The following is an 18138-nucleotide window of genomic DNA, read 5'->3' as shown; positions in this document are numbered from 1 at the left end:
TGCCCAGCAGGCTGTTCCCAGCAGGTTTAGGCTGAGCTGTGCCAGCCTGCGCTCTCCCAGCCCTTGGTACTCATCTGATACGAGCCAAGCAGGCTTGGTGCCCTCAAACAGCCCCAGTACACCTCCGTTCCCTGCCGAAACACACATACACCCTCCCTGCTGTGCAATACAAACCTCATTTTTGCAGAGTGCAAAGTGGTCCTGCCATTATTTTGGCTGCTGTGAATTATCACCACAAGGCTAGGACCTGATGGCGCAGCAGCAATGCCCCAGAGGACGTAGAACTGCACCAGCCGTCTCTCCAGGGTGTAAACCATGAGTAAAATAGGTGTGAACCCCTCCTCTTGTATTTTAGGGAGGGCTTTTCACCAAAATGTATCCAAACACCTTGTGTCCCCACTGTGCTGATTAGGGAGATCACAGCAACTTTGCACTGGAGACAACTGAGATCTTCACCCCGAAAGGGATGCAGAAAGCAGAAGGAGCCACCTTTTCCCTGTATGAGGTTGTAATAAATAATATCAAGGTGCAGAATCATAACTGGGTAAAAGAGACTTCTACACACCAGCCTTTGCTTTGTCAAACTCATTTCCTTTGCACAGAAATTTTGCTCATCATGTGGCAGGATTTAGGCAAGTTGGATATTATTAAAGATGGCAAAAAATGACAATTTTGGAAAGGATATAAACCTTGACTCAAAAAATCTCCAGCTTATGGGTCTTAGGAAGGAAATTTCTTTGTATATGGAGGAATCCATAACTTACAGAGGGATTTTCATTTTCTTTTTATTTCTTGTTCCTCTGTAAGAACACGTGCAAGTCTCAGGGTGCTGGGCTACGTGAATCCTTTGCAATAGTTTTGAATCCTGTTTCTATGCTTTCTGCAACTAATAATTCAGAAAAACAGCCCTAAAAGCCCCGGGTTACCCAACCCAGCCCACGCAGTCAGAGGGAAGCACTGAGTACGGCTCAGTGGGGCTGAGCACAAGTTGTGACAGTCAGATGAGGATTGCTAATGGGGTCTAACCCCATTGCCACATGTGCTGCTGCAGCTCCCTGTCTCCCAGAACCGGGCATCACTTGGAGAAGCGACCACTGGATCCTGCCTCGTGGCCAGAAGCAGGTCCTGAGATCACCAGCAATCAACGGGAGCATCCCTGCTTCGTGGTTTGCATACAGATCGGTGAATCCTGGGCTTGGGGAGGGGAGGAAAGAAAATGAGGAATAAAAAGAGCCAGCTGTCACTGTCTGTAGGAACGGTCAGAACTCATGACAGCAGATGAGCAGCCAGAAATAGCAAGGCACAACCTCTGGGGATCTATATTTGGGCCACCCGGACTTCCCTGGAAACACGGCGGGGTTGCCACATTCTGCAGACGTGTTCCTGGCCGGTGCTTCAGCCTCTCCTCGGGCTTTGTTTCCCCGGGGAATCATTTTCCATCATGGCCTGTGGGTAGCTTTTTAAAAAAAAATATATTTATTTATGATTAATTTGTATTTAATTGCCCTTTTTTCCTCCAGCACGACAGGAGGGAGCGATTCACCCACGGGATCCGGGAGGCGCTGAGCATCAGATGCAGGACCACAAGGTTTTACAGGCTGTGCTAACGCCGTGCTAGCTGCTCCCAGCAGGGAAAGCAGAGCCGGGCACACCAGGCTTCCTGCTCCTGGAAGCAAGGAGGTGGCCACGATGCGTGCCAGTATGCTGAAGGTCAGAGCCTTAGCTTTTTACCTACTTGCTGTGCTCTCCTGGGGAGATACAAGCAGTTCCCGGTGTGTTGAAGTACAGATATCCCGTCCAGCTACACTGATAGTTGTCTTCAGTGTTTTTCTGCCCAGACGTCAGGAAAAAAAAAAGAGTGAGATCAGTTTAAAGATTTACCAGAGCGCGTGGGAATAGCAAATACTTCAAGAAAGTGATGTTGGAAATGCCTCAGACGGTGCAGATGCGAGCGGGTGAAATTCCTCAACCTAAAAAAGGTCAGATCAGAGGATTAAGAAGGGTTCCGCCAGCACCGAATTACATCTTCCACATTCGGTCCTGCAGGGGAAAGAGTCACCATGGCTCTCCTCTTGCAAGGGCAAATTCCCTGATTTGGGTTCAGCTGCTGCAAGTGCAGCTGGAGGGCAGCCAGAGCGGACGAACCCCTTACATCCCCTGCAAAACTTAAAATTTACACCGACAAAACCACATCACGGGTAGTTTTAATTTTCCCATATTGTTACAATTACAAAAAGCATTTTTTTCCCCATTTATTCCACGTCATTACACTTGTGCTTTATTACAAATATATTTAAAAGCTCCACTGCAAAGCGTTGCCTGACGATGAGGTGACACTGCTGGATTTGGGGTGCTGACTCCTCGTTTTTGGAGCTGTGAATGAACCACAAGCCTCTCCCCAAAACAGGCGAGATAAGGTTGCTCAGCATGAGGGAAAGCTAATAGATGGCAACTTGAAAAGTGACTTCTGCTGTGGAAACTGATTTTTAGTTAAACCAAGGGGAAAAAAAACTGGGAGGGACCACAGGGATCCCATAAAGGGATCTCAGAAACCTTGTGCACGTGCAGATAGAGAGGTAAGGAAAATGCACGCTGTAAACAGGTGCAGTTGAGGTATTCTGCTCAGCACCCCTTGGGTGCAACTCATCCCTGGACATTATTCCTATGATCACCTGTCATTCTTCCGGGCTTTCATTCATTTCTCTGCAAGCTCTGCAGCCCAGGATCTCCATGCATTTAGGTGCCTAATTCCATTATTATATATTTTTTTTTTTAGTGGGTTCAAGGAGCCCGAATATCTCTGTGATTCTGCTTGGTCTGCTCAGAACCAGCTGAAATGTGGCACGACATCGGGGCGCTGATTCCCTGGAGATGTGGGACGGAACCCAAACGAGCCCTGAAAGGCAGAGATCTGCACAAGCCCCAGAAACGAGCACTCAAATTTTGTTATTTTAATTCCTCCCCCCCGAATGCTTATTTTTTAATATTTTTTATCATAAACCTGGAACTTCTTGGTAAGCACAGGTACAGTTAAATCAAAATTGTGAGGTCCTGCTTGGCTCCTGGCTGACACAGGCTTAAAACACGGGATCCCTCCCCACCCACCGTGTTTCCGTGGCCGTGCCCAGGTCCCAACCCGCCTGCGGCCACCTCCACCTCTCCGTCCCATTGTCTTCGCCCTGTCGCAATTAATTATTCACACAAGAGCCACGCACCGCAGCAGTTGCTATAGGGCACGGTCATGAATAACAACGGGCAGCTATTTTTAGCCCTAATTCTCATTACCTTGCGGCCAGGAGCGAGGGTTCCTGGCAGCTCCTCTCTGCTCTTTCCCTTCACGCTCGGCACCTTCGGGCTGGGACCTGTTTGGAGAGCAAGGAACCAAAATATGGATGAGATTTATTTGTGATGTAGATCTGTGGGTGTGAATCCGACCCTGGTTGCTCTGGCTTTGAACGTGCTGGCTGGCAGCTGAACTCATTGGGTGTTTTGTGGCCAGATGGGCACGAGGAACTGCCCTCTAAGCAAGGTTTCTGCCAGCTCTTACCTGCAGCAAAGCCAGCAGGCTGCCCCCATCGCTGGATTTAATGCATCATCTGTTGCAGAGAGAGAGAGAAAACATCTCAGAGCTGCAATTTAATGCCGGGTTCTGACATCTGTAGGATACATTATGCTTCCTTTTGGGAATTACACCCGGACTGATTCCTCCCCAGTTTATGTACTTTGACTTTTCTTGCTAACACAGGGGCACACCGAGGGCTTTTTCTGGTTGCTGTCACTTCTCTCCTGCTGCCCTGTCTCAAGTCACCTGCAACGCAAAGGAGAAATCTCCAGAAAATCACGGGAAGGGCTGGCTTTGAGGAGAGGCAGCAGGGAGGCTGCTCCTGCTGCGGAGAGCGGCTCTGGAGCTAGAGCAGCGAGAGAGAGAGGAGAAAAATAGAGAGAAAACAGCAACAGAGCATGAGATCCTTCATTCCTGCCACCCTGCCAAATGCAATAACACTCCATCAAGTTGCTCCAGAGGAGGGCCCAACACCGTGCGAAGGAAAATCTGAGCTTCCACTCTGATGCAAAACATGAAAAAAAAGAACAAACAATAACTTGCAGAAGTGGGACACATCTCCAGGAGGACTTGTGCAACGCATGTCCTAAACTAGCGACGTTGGTTAATAATAATATTCCCTGTCATTTTAGAGGGATCGGGTGCAGATAAGTGAAAGGAAAAGGAGAAATGGGGCAGGAACTGCTTCCAGCATCTCCTGCAGGTCACAGGATTGCAGAGAACGCCTCTGTCCCAGGTCAGTATTTATCAGCAGACCCCAAAAAGTTGGTTCTGGCTAAAACAGCACCTGGGGACACAGCCTGGGTGGGGTGCCTGCTGTGACACGTTGACTTTTCCCAGCTTTTCCATTTTTTTTCTTGGTTTTTTTTTTTTTTTTTTTTTTTTTTTTTTATAACGGTTTGGATTAATTATTCTTAGGGGGTTATATTATAATAAATTTTAGGGGGTAATATATATCATATATGTAATACGTTCCTTTTGAAGGGGTGTCAGTGGGTTCCTGTGCACAGAGGGGTCTCTGCGTTGACCCCTGGCTCCAAAACCTTCAAAAAAAAGAAAAGAGCAAGCCCAAGAAAATGTCATCCACAACTAAAATCAGGGGAAAGAAACACCCAGCCGGCACGTTTTGGGGCGAAAACACCCGGAAACGGGGCTTTCCGGAGACACAAAGTAAAAAAAAAAAAAAAAAAAAGATAATAAAAGAAGAAATTGGTATTTTCCTCCAAAAATATCAGTTTGCGTGATCCCTGTTCCCAAAATACCCATTTATGTGATCCCTGATCCCAAATCCCCGGTCCCTGGTCCCGGATCCCCGATCCCCGCCCCCAGCCGCCGCAGCCCCCGCCGGCAGCCCAAAGCGCGCCCCCGCCCGCCCCTTTCTGGCCGCTGATTGGCTGGCGCTTTGGCGCGTCAAACTCCCGCGCCCTCCCTCTGCGCTCCCATTGGCTGGCGCCCGGCGGCTGGCGGGAAACCTCCCGGGTTTGGCGCCAAGCGGGGCGCGCGGCGGCTGCGCTGCGCTTTGGGGCCTGTACCGGGTCCTAGCCGGTGCCTTTCGCTTTTTACCGATTTCCCCCCATTTTTACCGGTTCCTCCGGCTTCTTCTTCACCTTGCGATACCGGAGGCGGCGGCCCCCAGCAGCAGCAGCAGCAACAGCAGCAGCAGCATGGCGGCGCCGGCGGGAGGGCTGGAGGATGCGGAGCTGCGGGAGGCGCAGCGCGATTACCTCGATTTTTTGGATGATGAGGTGAGGAGGGGGGTGCTTTGGGATAGGGCGGATGGGGTGCTGCATCCCTTCCTCCTGGCGGTGGGGATTACCCCCTTCCCTCCTCCCCCTCCTCCCCAACATCTTCTGTTCAGCACAACTGATGCAAACCTGTATTTTGTGGGGTTTTGGTGTTTTTTTTTTTTTTTTTTTCCTCCCGCAGGAAGACCAAGGGGTTTATCACAGCAAGGTGCGCGACATGATCAGTGAGAACCAGTACCGCCTCCTGGTCAGCATCAACGACTTGCGGCGGAAGAACGAGAAGAGAGCCAGCCGGTGCGTGGGGCCGGGCACCCCGTGGCTTTGCGGGTCCCTGGGGTTTGGCCAAGAAGGGCCAGACCCTGTCCTGTGCTCCACAGGGATTTAGGGGCCTCTGGAAAAGTGGAAGGGCCTTCTCCTTCCCCGTCACATCCATCCCTTCCGAGCTCGCCGCTCATTCATTTGGCAGAAAGACTTTGTAGCAAGCAGCAGTTGCTTGCGTGATGCAAATCATCCCGTTTCTACAATTTTGGGGCATTCTTGAGTGAGCTTGCGGGTCTGTTTAAGTACACGTGAAGTCTTTCAGATATGACTGATTCTTTTTCAGAAGTCTTTCAGATAGGATTGATTATTTTTCAGCTCCTGGCTGGTGGTGGCTAGGAGCTTAGGTTGTTTTTGCCTCACATTTTCAGTAAATGTTGAGTGTGTGGAGGCACCTGGAAGAGCTTTGAGTGCTTTCCCAGAGCTGCTTGTGGAGAAGGGCAGAAGGGGGCTGCCAGCATACCTGCAGCTCCTGGTCATCCTCTCCCTCTGTTGCAGACTTTTGAACAACGCCTTCGAGGAGCTCGTCGCCTTCCAGCGTGCTCTGAAGGATTTCGTAGCCTCCGTCGATGCCACCTATGCCAAGCAGTACGAGGACTTCTACATCGGGCTGGAGGGCAGCTTTGGCTCCAAGCACGTCTCACCACGGACGCTGACCGCCTGCTTCCTGAGCTGCATCGTGTGCGTGGAGGGCATCGTGACAAAATGTGAGCCCGGGGACGTGTCTGGGTGCAGGTGGTGTAGCTGTGCGGGCTGAGGAGGTCGAGGTGTTTGCTGTGGAGGGGCTTGGAGGGCTTCTACCACCAGGTTTGGAGGGGTTGTCCACAGGGAGTCCACCATGTGTGAGGGGGACAGGGGACTTGGAGAAGATCTGGATGTTGGGGTGGTCTTTGTGGAATGAACTCAGCAAATCCTGGCACAAAACAGACCCTGGGTGCCAGAGGTCATGTCCCAAATGGTGGCAACCCCGTTGGGCATTGCCTGCTGACAGCCAGGTGGGATTTTCCTGCCCCTAACCTTTCTTCCTTCCCAACCCAGGCTCTCTGGTTCGTCCCAAGGTCGTCCGCAGCGTCCACTACTGCCCCGCGACCAAGAAGACCATCGAGCGCCGCTACACGGACCTGACGTCCCTGGATGCTTTCCCATCCAGCTCTGTCTACCCTACAAAGGTGAGGTGGCCTCGTGGGAAGTGTCAGCAGCTTCCTCTGGGGAGAACATACCAGCTCTGAGCCGAGGGTCTCAGATACCTTTGGGCTTCTTCATCTGATGTGGCCATGGAGGGCACACCACGTGTGAAGTGTGATGGTCTGAGGAAACTCTTAGGAACGGATAACAAAGGTTTTTCTTGGTCACCAGACTCACTAGCAAATGCCAATTATGATCTTAGTTCTGCTGTAGGATGCTCAGCTGGCTTCTTGGTGGGATGTCAGCCAGTTTTGTGTCTTCTGGGACCCGTGAGCATGTCAGTGCTGCCCTGGAGAGGGTACACGGACCCTCGGGCAAAAAGGGAATGAAGGAGGGAAAAGGATGACCTGAGCATTGTCCACATTGCCCACACCTTCTGCGTGGATGATGTGTTACCACCACCTGTGCTAGGGACAGGGTTTGGAGGGACTTAATGGACCAGCAGGGTTAGATCTGGGGAGCTGGTGACCCCCAGGCTCTGGCAACAACTTGCAGTAGTCTTCTGTGTGCTGGTCCCTTTTCCCTGTGCTCCCAAAAAAAACGTTGCTAATCCTTTTACTTCCTCCTTAAGGATGAAGAGAACAACCCCCTGGAGACAGAGTTTGGCCTCTCGGTCTACAAGGACCACCAGACCATCACCATCCAGGAGATGCCTGAGAAGGCCCCGGCAGGGCAGCTCCCGCGCTCGGTGGACGTCATTCTGGACGACGACCTGGTGGACAAGGTGAAGCCCGGGGACCGCATCCAGGTGGTGGGGACGTACCGCTGCCTGCCGGGAAAGAAAGGTGGTTACACCTCGGGGACCTTCAGGTGAGCATCCCATTTTTAGTAGGGTCACATCGCTGGAGGAGGAGGTTTAGGGCAGGGAGGTGGCCACCAGAGAGCTGGGTTAAATCACTTGAGTTGAGAGTTGGCTTAAATCACTTGGAAATGGTTTGCTCCTTGGGATCAGTGTTGAGTTGTGAGCTCCAGATGCCCATAGGGTGGGCTGGGAGCTCTTAAAGATGCTCCACGGATGGAGCAGTGCAGGCAGACAGAGGGATTACAGCTCTCGGAGCTTCCCATCCCTCTCTAGGACTTCCTAGAGCCAAAGATGATCCCATGGAAGCTTCTGCTGTGTTGTTGCTGTGGCATGGGCTCGGTGAGGTTTGCAGGTGTGTGACCAGGGCTGTGTCACGTTCCCAGGACTATCCTCATTGCCTGCCACGTGAAGCAGATGAGCAAAGACGCTCGGCCTCTCTACTCTGCTACTGATGTGGCCAAGATCAAGAGATTCAGCAAGAGTCGATCCAAGGTATTGATTTGTCTGCCTTCTACGATTTTCCACTTGCTTTCTTTGCATTTCTGCCTAGATTTTTGCCAATTCCTGTTAGGTTTTTATTGTTGCTGCTTCTGTAGCAAAGCTTGCTGGCAGCTCTGCTGTGCATAGCTGTCGAGATAGAGATCTGTCTGTGCCCTAACTCTGCTAGCTGATTGCCAGAGAAGTTCCTCTGTAGAAGAATTCCATCTTCCCTCCTCAAACCCAAGAACAGAATGAGGTGACAGTGTGGATCTCTGAAAGGGAACACAGCAAAATTCCACTCCTTGGGCTAGGGAGGGAATGGGGGCAGCCCCAGCCTGGTCCTCTGTTCACCTCTTTGCGTTATAGTGTGGAAAGGATAAAACCTTATTCTCATGGGGTTTGCTGCTTCTAGTGCTTGCTGGATGGTCTAGGACTTCAAAACCACATTGATAAAGATTACTTAACAGAATAATGTTGGAGTATTTTTCTAGTGTGGCTCTGCGATAGGAATAATCTCATTTTTTTGTGCTGAAATGCACTTGTGAAGAATTGCTCCTTGTTCTTACTTGCTACAATGTTTCTTACGGGCTGTGCCTTGCCTCTTCTGCCCTAGGATATCTTTGACCAGCTGGCGAGGTCGCTGGCGCCCAGCATCCATGGGCACGAGTTCATCAAGAAGGCCATCCTCTGCATGCTGCTGGGAGGGGTGGAGAAAATCCTGGAAAACGGGAGCCGCATCCGAGGAGACATCAACATCTTGCTGATAGGTCTGGCTGGGCAGAGGAGAGGCTGAAGCAGGTTTCGTGGGATCGAGGTGGTGGTTGCTGATAGATCTTCCCCTTTTCAGGAGACCCTTCTGTCGCCAAGTCCCAGCTGCTGCGCTACGTGCTGTGCACTGCGCCCCGCGCCATTGCCACCACCGGCAGGGGCTCCTCCGGCGTCGGCCTGACTGCTGCCATCACCACTGACCAAGAAACTGGTAAGGAACGGGCTGGTTCCCAGTGGGAACTGGTGGAGGGATGCTGGTTAATACCTGGGAGGGATTCTATGAGGTCCAGGCCTGCTGTTTCACAGAATCATCTAGGTTGGAAGAGACCTCCAAGATCACCGAGTCCAACCTCTGACCTAACACCAACAAGTCCTCTACTAAACCATATCACTGAGCTCTACATCTAAACGTCTTTTAAAGACTTCCAGGGATGGTGACTCCACCACTTCCCTGGGCAGCCCGTTCCAATGCCTCACAACCCTTTCAGTGAAGAAGTTCTTCCTAACATCCAACCTAAAACTCCCCTGGCGCAACTTAAGCCCATTCCCCCTTGTCCTGTCAGCAGGCATGTGGGAGAACAGACCAACCCCCACCTCGCTACAGCCTCCTTTAAGGTACCTGTAGAGAGCAATAAGGTCACCCCTGAGCCTCCTTTTCTCCAGGCTGAACAAGCCCAGCTCCCTCACCCGCTCCTCCTAAGACTTGTCCTCTCTGTGGTGGCATTTGCAGGACCTGCTTTGTCCAGATGATTGAGGGCAATGCTAACGGTGTTTTAGGGGTGTCTTCCCCACCTCTGGTGGGTGGTGGTCTCCTGTTCTACCAGGCGTACCCCCTGTGGGGGCTGGCTTGGGGCTCGCCTTCTTCCTTGGGGGCTTCCTTCTCATCCGCCGTGTCCTGACCCCTTTTTTTCTCCCTCACCCCCAAGGCGAGCGGCGCCTGGAAGCGGGGGCCATGGTGCTGGCAGACCGGGGCGTGGTGTGCATCGACGAGTTCGACAAGATGTCCGACATCGACCGCACGGCCATACACGAGGTGATGGAGCAGGGCCGCGTCACCATCGCCAAGGCCGGCATGCACGCTCGCCTCAACTCCCGCTGCAGCGTCCTGGCGGCCGCCAACCCCGTCTACGGCCGGGTGAGTGCTGGGGAAGGCTGCTGGGGGCTGTTTTTGTGGTGGAGGCAGCTGGCGAAACCTCAAAGGTCTCCCAGAAATGGAGATGTGGTTGGGAGTGGGACTGGGGTGCTTGGGGCTGAGAATTTGTTTGCTTGGATCTCCTGGGGGGTTGTGGGGTTTTTCGGCCCGGCTCGGGTGCCTGGGTGTCTTGTGTCACCTCCAGGCTTGGTGTTTGACCTAGGATCACAAAAAATAGGAGATTTCCTTGCAAGGGAGAGCTATAGCCATCTCTGTGGATGAAAAAGCAGCCTTAGTGCTGCAGCAAGCTGGGGTTAGCGTGGTGTCTTCAGTGTTCAGCTGTCTGGGTTGTGAGAGTCTCACAACCTTATTTCATCTTCTCATTTCAACCTCCTGCAGTACGACCAGTACAAGACGCCCATGGAGAACATCGGCCTGCAGGACTCCTTGCTCTCCCGCTTCGACCTGCTCTTCATCGTGCTGGACCAGATGGACCCTGAGCAGGACAGGGAGATCTCGGACCACGTCCTGCGGATGCACCGCTACCGCAACCCCAACGAGCAGGACGGGGACGGTGAGTTTCTCCTGCCATGTGTGAGCCCAGAAGTTACGGGGTTTCTCTGCCTGTGGTTGCTTCTCTTTTGCTTGGGGCAAGAAGAGACTGAACCCTTGTCCTCAATGGGATCTTGGTCATTTCTTTGCTGTGACCTTGAGGAAAAGAGCATCCATCCCTCCTCTAGCTGGTGCCCATCTTTGTCTTGGATGGTGTGGCTCAGGGGATGGGGGAGGAGGTAGCTGGGCTCCTTGTGTTGAGGCACAACCCAAGCTTCTCTGGGTGGGAGCACCAGGAGAAGAGCTGTTGGGTTGAGTTTGTCTTGAGATGGAGAGCAGAAGAGCAGCACCGTGTTGCTCTAAGTCCTTGGTGAACTTTTCTACCCCAGACTCGTGGCTGTCCTCTCTGCCCTGTCACCTGTTGGCAGCTCTTTGGGTTCAGTGTCTGGTTTTGCTGAGTGCTGCTAGTTACTAGTTAGGTGGCTTCTGGCTGCGGGAAGCTAAAACTCTGTTTTTGGGAACCTTCCCCTCTCCAGCCATGCCCCTGGGCAGTGCCGTGGAGATCCTGGCTACGGACGACCCTGACTTTGCACAAGAGGAGGAGCAGGAGCTCCAAGTGTACGAGAAGCACGACGACCTCCTGCATGGCCCCAATCGCCGCAAGTGAGTCCCTGTCCCGTGCCCCCGTAGCTCTCTGGGGGTGACAAGTCGATGCCAAAACGTTATGGGTTTGGCTGGAGCACCCAGCTGGTGGCTTACCCCTGGGGACAGGGGTGCTGGAGCTGGTTGCTGATGGTGAGGCAGGTGATGGGGAACATCTGGAGCTGAATTTTCCACGTGTCTGGATGCCCATGAAGGGCAGTGCCCTCCTTGGATGCAGCCTTGCTTCTGCACGCACCCTTTGCTCATCCTCTCTGCTCTCCTGAAGGACACGGGTGTGTGTTGTTGTCCCACAGGGAGAAGATCGTCAGCATGGAGTTCATGAGGAAGTACATCCACGTAGCCAAGATGATCAAGCCCGTTTTGACCCAGGAGTCTGCGAACTACATAGCGGAGGAGTACTCCCGCCTGCGCAGCCAGAACCAGATGAGCTCGGACATCGCCAGGGTGAGCTCCCTCTACTCGTGCCAGGAGCAGGGAAACCTCTCCCCTTACGGGTCTTTTCCACCTCGGATCACAGAAGTGGAAGAGACTGGTGAAGGTCGTCTGGATGCGGCCCTTTTGGGGTTGTAAAAGGGGTGAACCAGATGCTATATTAGGGGGTCACAGCTTCATGGGTTCTGCCTCTTTTTTCACCCCAGACCTCCCCGGTCACAGCCCGTACCTTGGAGACCCTGATCCGCCTCTCCACGGCCCACGCCAAGGCCAGGATGAACAAGACGGTCGACCTGCAGGACGCGGAGGCGGCTCTGGAGCTGGTGCAGTTTGCCTACTTCAAAAAGGTGGGGGAAGGCGTCCCTCAGTGGCTGTGGGGTCCCGCAGGGGTCATTAAAAGGGGCAGATTTGGGTGGTCAGCAAGTGCAGGCTGAGCACGCGGGGCTGGTGTCCATCTGCCTGGTTGGGAAGGATGCATCTTGGCATGCAGTGCTGAGAGACCCCAAAAATAGCTGCAAAAGGCTTTGGGAATGCAGAATAAGGCTTTGGGGGAGGTTGGTGAGCCCCAAAACTCACGGCAGGTCTGCGTGGATGGATGAAGCTCGGGAGGGTCTTGTAGGGGGCAGGTTTGCATTGGGAGCAAACGGGGTGGAGCTCTTGGAGGGAAGAGAGATGGGGGGGATCCTACTCACCTTGCAAGGGGGCTGAGAACTGCCTGCCACCCTTGTGCAGGTGCTGGAGAAGGAGAAGAAGCGCAAAAAACAGGTGGAGGATGACTCGGAGACCGAGAAGGAGGACGAGGAGACACAGCCCAAGGAGGAGGGCAGGAAGCAAAGGTAGTTACGGCAGGCCTTGGGGAAATACTCCCCGTTTCGTTAAACCCAGCAGATCATTTGGCCCAAACTTGTAATAGGGGAGCCACTGGCGACAGCCCTAAAACTCAACTTTTGTGGCTAGGGGGTGGTGGATGAGCCCTGGGCTTACCCGCAGGCCACAACTACCCCGTGTGGTCCTGAAAGAGCTCTGAGGGGGTCTCCTGAGGTGTGTGCTTGGGCTGGATCAGGGGTGACCTCCTCTTCCCTCACCCAGGAGGAAGAAGGCACGCACGGAGGGCCAGGAGGAGTCCTATGACCCCTATGACTTCAGCGACGCCGAGCAGGAGATGCCGGAGGGTGAGTCGGTGGGGTTTTGTTGGTGTGTGGTATCTCCTGGGAGTTTGGGTTCACCCACCCCATCCAGAGAGGCCGAGCACAGCCTGGTTTGGTTGCTGCAGCTCGTGCTTTGGCTCTCTGGCTCTTTGGGCGCCAGGCAGGCTGAAGGTAACTCCTCTTCCTCCTCCAGTCCAGGCACATACGCCCAAGACACCCGAAGCCTCGGCCTCTGGCGATGCAAAGAAGCCGGAGCTGGCTGATCCGAGGTGAGTGGGGGCTGGAGAAGCAGCAGGAGGAGGTGTTTGTCCTGCCAGAGTCGTGGAGGGATGAGCTGGTTGAGCCTTTCCTGCTTTGATACCCATAAAGCTCAGGTGTGGGAGGGTTTTTTGCTGCAGAAAGCTGTGAGCATGTTGTAGGGTTGCATGGTGGCATCTTCCCAGCTGTGTGAGCCAAGCAGGGGCAGCCTGAGTTAGATTTGGAGAGGGGATTTCTGTTCAGTGCCTCCTGAGGTGCTGGTAATTGCAGCTCTCAATATTTGGGGCTGCTGCCTTTTGTCTGGGATGCGAGCAGAGTCAGTTCCCTTCTTCCCTGCAGTCACGAGGCTGCTGCTTAGGCTATGATGCTGCTTAGACCTCAGCTGTTTGGTCCAATCTCTTGTCCAAAACGTTGGTTTCTATCCTGGAGAGCTGAATTTCAGCCAGGGGACATCTCAGCTGGACTAAAGGGTGCTCTGCTTAATAACACCATGCCTCAGGTGGTGACTGCAGCCAGATGCTGGAGCTGGATGTGAATGAGTGGGTGCAGAGAGGGTGCAGGAGGAGGCAGGGCTGGGTCAGCCCCAGGCCTGGAGCTGGTATCCACGGGCTGGAGACATGTGGGGTGGGTGCAGCAGCTCTGGGGGCATATCCAAGTCTCTGAAACAGGCTTCTGGTGGGTGCTCCCAGCTCTGGTTTTAGCTTTCCTCCCGGGTCATCTTCTGGGATGGTCGAGGGCTGTGATATCCTTGGCTGGGAAGGGAGAAGAAGAGCTTGTGTTTGGTCTCTGATGGGGATTGCTTCTCACCTAGGTTGAAAGCATTCAAGGCTGCGCTCCTGGAGGTCTTCAAAGCTTCCCATGCCCAGTCCGTGGGCCTGAAGAGCGTGATGGAGTCCATCAACCGCGACAACCCCGAGCCCTTCTCACTGCCTGAGGTGAAGCTGGCCTTGGCCCACATGCAAGATGACAACCAGATCATGGTGTCCGATGACATTATCTTCTTAATTTGAGCCTCGAGGCGGAAGAACCCGAGTTCTCATGGACTTTTAGCCTGAAGACTCTTTGTATTTACCTTCATCTCCCTCCTGAATGCTTCATCTGGCTGAGCTGAACTTTGGGGAGCTTGAGCCTGTGCACTTTAGTCGTTCCTCGCTGTGCATTGCTGGCACCAAAGAAGCCAGGAAACCTTGAAAGCTCTCTGACATGCCACCTCCGAGCTGCTGGAGTATTTGGAAAGAGGTTTGGTTTTGCAAGTAGCCAAAAGGAAGAATTTATGTGCACATTACTGATGTTTTTAAAGTGTTTTTAGCTTTGGTCTTGGTTATGCAAGCTGGGGAGCTCAGGCTGATTTTACTCAAGGCCAGTTTGGTTTAGTGCAGGGCTCCCATGGGCTTTTGCCCATGTAAATCATCCTTTTTTATATTTTTACTCTAACATGGACTTCTCAGACTTGAAGGAGCCTTTTCACCTCCTTTTTTTTCTGTTATCATTTAATTAAAAAATATGTTTTTTTCCCTCTCAGTGTAACCATGTGCAAGTTCCACAGTTTGGTGGTAATGGTTTCAGCCTTTGAATAAAAAAAAGTGGGTTTAGTAATCCAATATACGATAGCAGTGATGGTAAGAAGCAATGTGGAAACTCACTATTAATAGCGAAGCTTTTTTCCCCCCACTTTTTTCACGGTCAGGTCCATTGCTGGATTTTGCAGCCCTACTGGGATTTTTAGCCCGGAGTTGATGGGAAGGACCTGGGGTGCTCCGAGCTGCTCAGCTGTGCCCCCAGTGCGCATGGATTTAGGTCTGCAGCCATTCTCTAGTCTGGGGTGGCTCTTGTATGAATGTAAAATAGGAGGAAACCTGTAGCTAAGAAAGGTCAGGGGTTTAAGAAGCACTTCTGGGGCCTGGGATCCTACGTCCTCTGTACATCCCCTGAGGCTGTGTTGCTGCAACACTTCCTGAGTCCCATGGAAGATGACCACACTGAACCATGAAAGCCTTCCCTTGCCCATGGGCAACTTGAGTGATTTTCTGGGAATGTCTAGGAGACGAATTCCTGGAGATGGGATATTCCTAGAAACCAGCATGCTTCCATGGCCAGGCCTGGCTTTCAAGAAAAGCTGAACATGTGGTCAAAACTGTCTCTGTGATCAGAGCTGTTGAAGGTTTGGGATTTTAACATTTTTAATTTTATTTTTATTAAACTTTGTCTTGGTGAATTTGAGGTTAGGTTTTGGAGAAGGCCCTGAGCACCACAGGCTTGTCCTGGTGTCCTTGCCCTTCTCAGGGCATCTGCGTGGTTCCTGTGCCTTCATTTCTGTGTCAGTGACACCATAAGTATCACCCTGAATAATAAAATGCATCCAGATAACCGTTTCTCACGTGATTTGCTATAAAAAGCCTTCAGGCTGCTGCTGACTGAGCTCAGGGATGGGTTGGGACACATCTCCCCACCACCCTGCCTCTGTAGGCACCTTGGTGGACCATGACTTTGCAGAGCTGCCTTGGGGGTGGGTGGCTGATGAATGCACCCAGACACCTTTTGCTGGAGGTAGATGTGGTTTTCTTACCAACTTGTGCATGAACAAGGATGTGCTTTCAACTGAGCACCCTCAGCAGCAGGAGACGTGCAGTCCTAGATAAAAATTCAGTAAATGGAGACAGAAATCTGCTGTTAGCCTTGCCTGGTTCCGCAGATCCAAACTATGAGCCTCAACCCCCCAGGAAATTCCAAAAGCCAGCAATTCTGTAAGATGTCTGCTCCTTCCCAGAGCTGTCTGCTCCCTCATGCAGGATTTGGCAGGTCAGCTTTGCTGCAGTTTGAAAAAAACAGTTTAAGACCTTATTCCTAGCATGCCTCTCATTCCTTAAACGCCACTCCTGCTCTCTAGGGAATCACGCTGTTCACAAATAGCTCTGGATAGGGTCTTGACGGTTCAAGCTTTATCACAGAATCATAGAATGGCCTGGGTTGAAAAGGACCTTTAAAGATCATCTTTATGCACCAGTAAGGGTGTAAATGCAATAAGGGGGATGTGTTATTGTCAATAAGGGAAAAAAATCTGGGGCTTTTGCAAGCCCTTACCTTGTGGGCATGGTGTGGGGGTACTGTACATGGTGTCCAGGTGCCCCAGGATCCACATGAGGATCATGGACCAGAAAGCCTGATGGCAGCAGTAAAGGAAGCTCCTGTGTACAGGCTGGAGGAAAAAAAAAAAAAACAAAAACCAACCAAACAAACAAACAACCCCCCCCCACACACACATAACTTAAAGACCAAAAATAAGGAGGAAACACCAACTGGCGGTGTATTTCCACGTGTATTTTGGGGACCAAAATCCATAACTAGCACAGAAATATGCTGGGGAAAGTGCTTTCCTTTTCCTCATTTTCTTCAAAGGGTGTCTGTTTCCACCCCTTGCAAGCATCCAGCCAGCTTTGATCTCTTTGCCAATAATATATATATATATCTCCCAGTGCCAGAATAAAAACAGGGAAGTGAAATGTGTGGTTTTGTCCTCCCTGCAGCATGACCAAGCAAAGGGGAAGCAGTTTTTAAGCACTTTGGATGCTGTAGCAAAGAAAAAAAAATCTGCAAAGCTGGTTTTGATGCATACCATTAGGAAAAGCTTGCTGGGTACTCTGGGCAGGCTGCTAAGCCCCTGGAGCATCCTCCAAACCTAAATCTTCAAGTCCATATGACATGAACATATGAGAGAGCATATGACATATGAGAAACATATGACACTACAGACAGAGTCCCGCTTTTTTTGGACTTTAAATAATAGACGGGACATAATACAGGTCAAAAAGGCTGGGCTAGTCCCCTGGCTGTTGAATTTCTCTGAGTTGAGCAATTCATGGTGCAGTTTTCTCCTTCCTTTTTGCCTGTGATGATCACCAGGTTGTTCAGCACAAGAGGATCCTCAGAGCCTGAAATGTGAGCCTCTTCCAGCTCAAATGAAAGGGCAGCTACAAAGCCGTGTGTTTCCATGTCTGTGTGACATCCAAAACCATTCACTGCACCGACACCACCATTTCCATGTCTGGGAACCACAAATATCCTGCATGCTCCGAAAAAAATAAAGATAAAAATCCAGAATCTTGGAAATTTAACCTCACAAATGCAGCTTCTACAAATGGAAGGGAGAGATTGGGCCTGAGATGAAGCTGTCGGTGTTTAGCTGGGTAATCTTTCTAGGATGAGCTACCACGAAAATACTGTCTGTGCAGCCTTTGCACTTTCCAGGAGAGAAAAGCTGGGTGGAAAATTGCCTCAGCACCTGTAAAATGTTCCCTGGTGATTTCTGCAGCTCCTATGTTGCTTTGCTGTAGGGCTGAGGTTATGTTCATCTCTTTCCTATCTCCCCACTTCTCTGGAGGTTCTTTGGAGGCTGTTCCTGTGGGTCACAGCAGAGAGTGTGTGGTGAAAGTGGTTTTTCAGAGCCACCTCCCCTTCTCCATCCTCTAAGGCTTTTGTGTCCCCTGTCCCTACAGCTGCAGAAATAGTGTATTTCCCAGGACAAGACACCAGAGGGAGCTCCAGGGTAGGCAAACCTCAGGTTTATTTTCCCATCCTGTGGCCTACGAAGGTCAGGAGTAGTCAGTTCCCTCCCTGTGCAGGCCTTGCAGCATCCCTGCTCCGACACGTGTAAATCCCGGCCACACGCATGAGGAGAGATGGGTTTGTGCCAGAAGTGTCCCTGACTCAGCAGCTTAGGGAATGGAAGGCAGCAGCGACATAAAATCATAAAATCACAGAATCAGGGTTGGAAAAGCCCTCCAAGATCACCTGGTCCAACCATCCCCCTACCACCAATGTCACCACTAAACCCTGTCCCAAGGCACTACGTCCAACCTCTCCTTGAACACCCTCAGGGACGGTGACTCCACCACCTCCCTGGGCAACCCGTCCCAACACTTGACTGCTCTCTCTGAGCAGAAATGTCTCCTCATTTCCAACCTGAACCTCCCCTGGCACAACTTGAGGCCATTCCCTCTGGTCCTGTCACTGGTTACCTGTGAGAAGAGGCCGACCCCCAGCTCCCCATCCCTCCCTTTCAGGCAGTTGCAGAGAGCAATAAGGTCTGCCCTGAG

The 18138-nt window shown here is 51.9% G+C and overlaps 1 protein-coding gene across 1 annotated transcript; it reads left to right on the top strand.

Annotated features, from left to right (window-relative positions):
- The first annotated feature begins 5053 nt into the window (after positions 1-5053).
- MCM3 (minichromosome maintenance complex component 3) lies at positions 5054-15412 on the top strand. Its single transcript, XM_032185886.1, has 17 exons — positions 5054-5307; positions 5489-5601; positions 6124-6332; positions 6664-6794; positions 7382-7620; positions 7996-8104; positions 8706-8859; positions 8940-9071; positions 9787-9995; positions 10392-10566; positions 11081-11207; positions 11501-11651; positions 11846-11986; positions 12372-12475; positions 12729-12811; positions 12981-13056; positions 13857-15412. The coding sequence occupies exons 1-17, from the start codon at positions 5227-5229 to the stop codon at positions 14053-14055; spliced, it is 2433 nt and encodes an 810-aa protein (XP_032041777.1). The 5' UTR covers positions 5054-5226; the 3' UTR covers positions 14056-15412.
- The last annotated feature ends 2726 nt before the right edge of the window (positions 15413-18138 follow it).

This window comes from Aythya fuligula, chromosome 3 (genome assembly GCF_009819795.1).
Source record: "Aythya fuligula isolate bAytFul2 chromosome 3, bAytFul2.pri, whole genome shotgun sequence".
Taxonomy (NCBI): domain Eukaryota; kingdom Metazoa; phylum Chordata; class Aves; order Anseriformes; family Anatidae; genus Aythya; species Aythya fuligula.
Note: the sequence above shows the minus strand (reverse complement) of the source record. Positions and strands in the feature narration are given on the sequence as shown.

Coding starts and splice junctions, on each gene's coding strand:
- MCM3 (XM_032185886.1), top strand. CDS start 5,227: ATGGCGGCGCCGGCGGGAGGGCTGGAGGATGCGGAGCTGCGGGAGGCG. Junction 10,567..11,080: donor CAACGAGCAGGACGGGGACG/GTGAGTTTCTCC, acceptor TCCCCTCTCCAG/CCATGCCCCTGGGCAGTGCC. Junction 13,057..13,856: donor CCGGAGCTGGCTGATCCGAG/GTGAGTGGGGGC, acceptor CTTCTCACCTAG/GTTGAAAGCATTCAAGGCTG.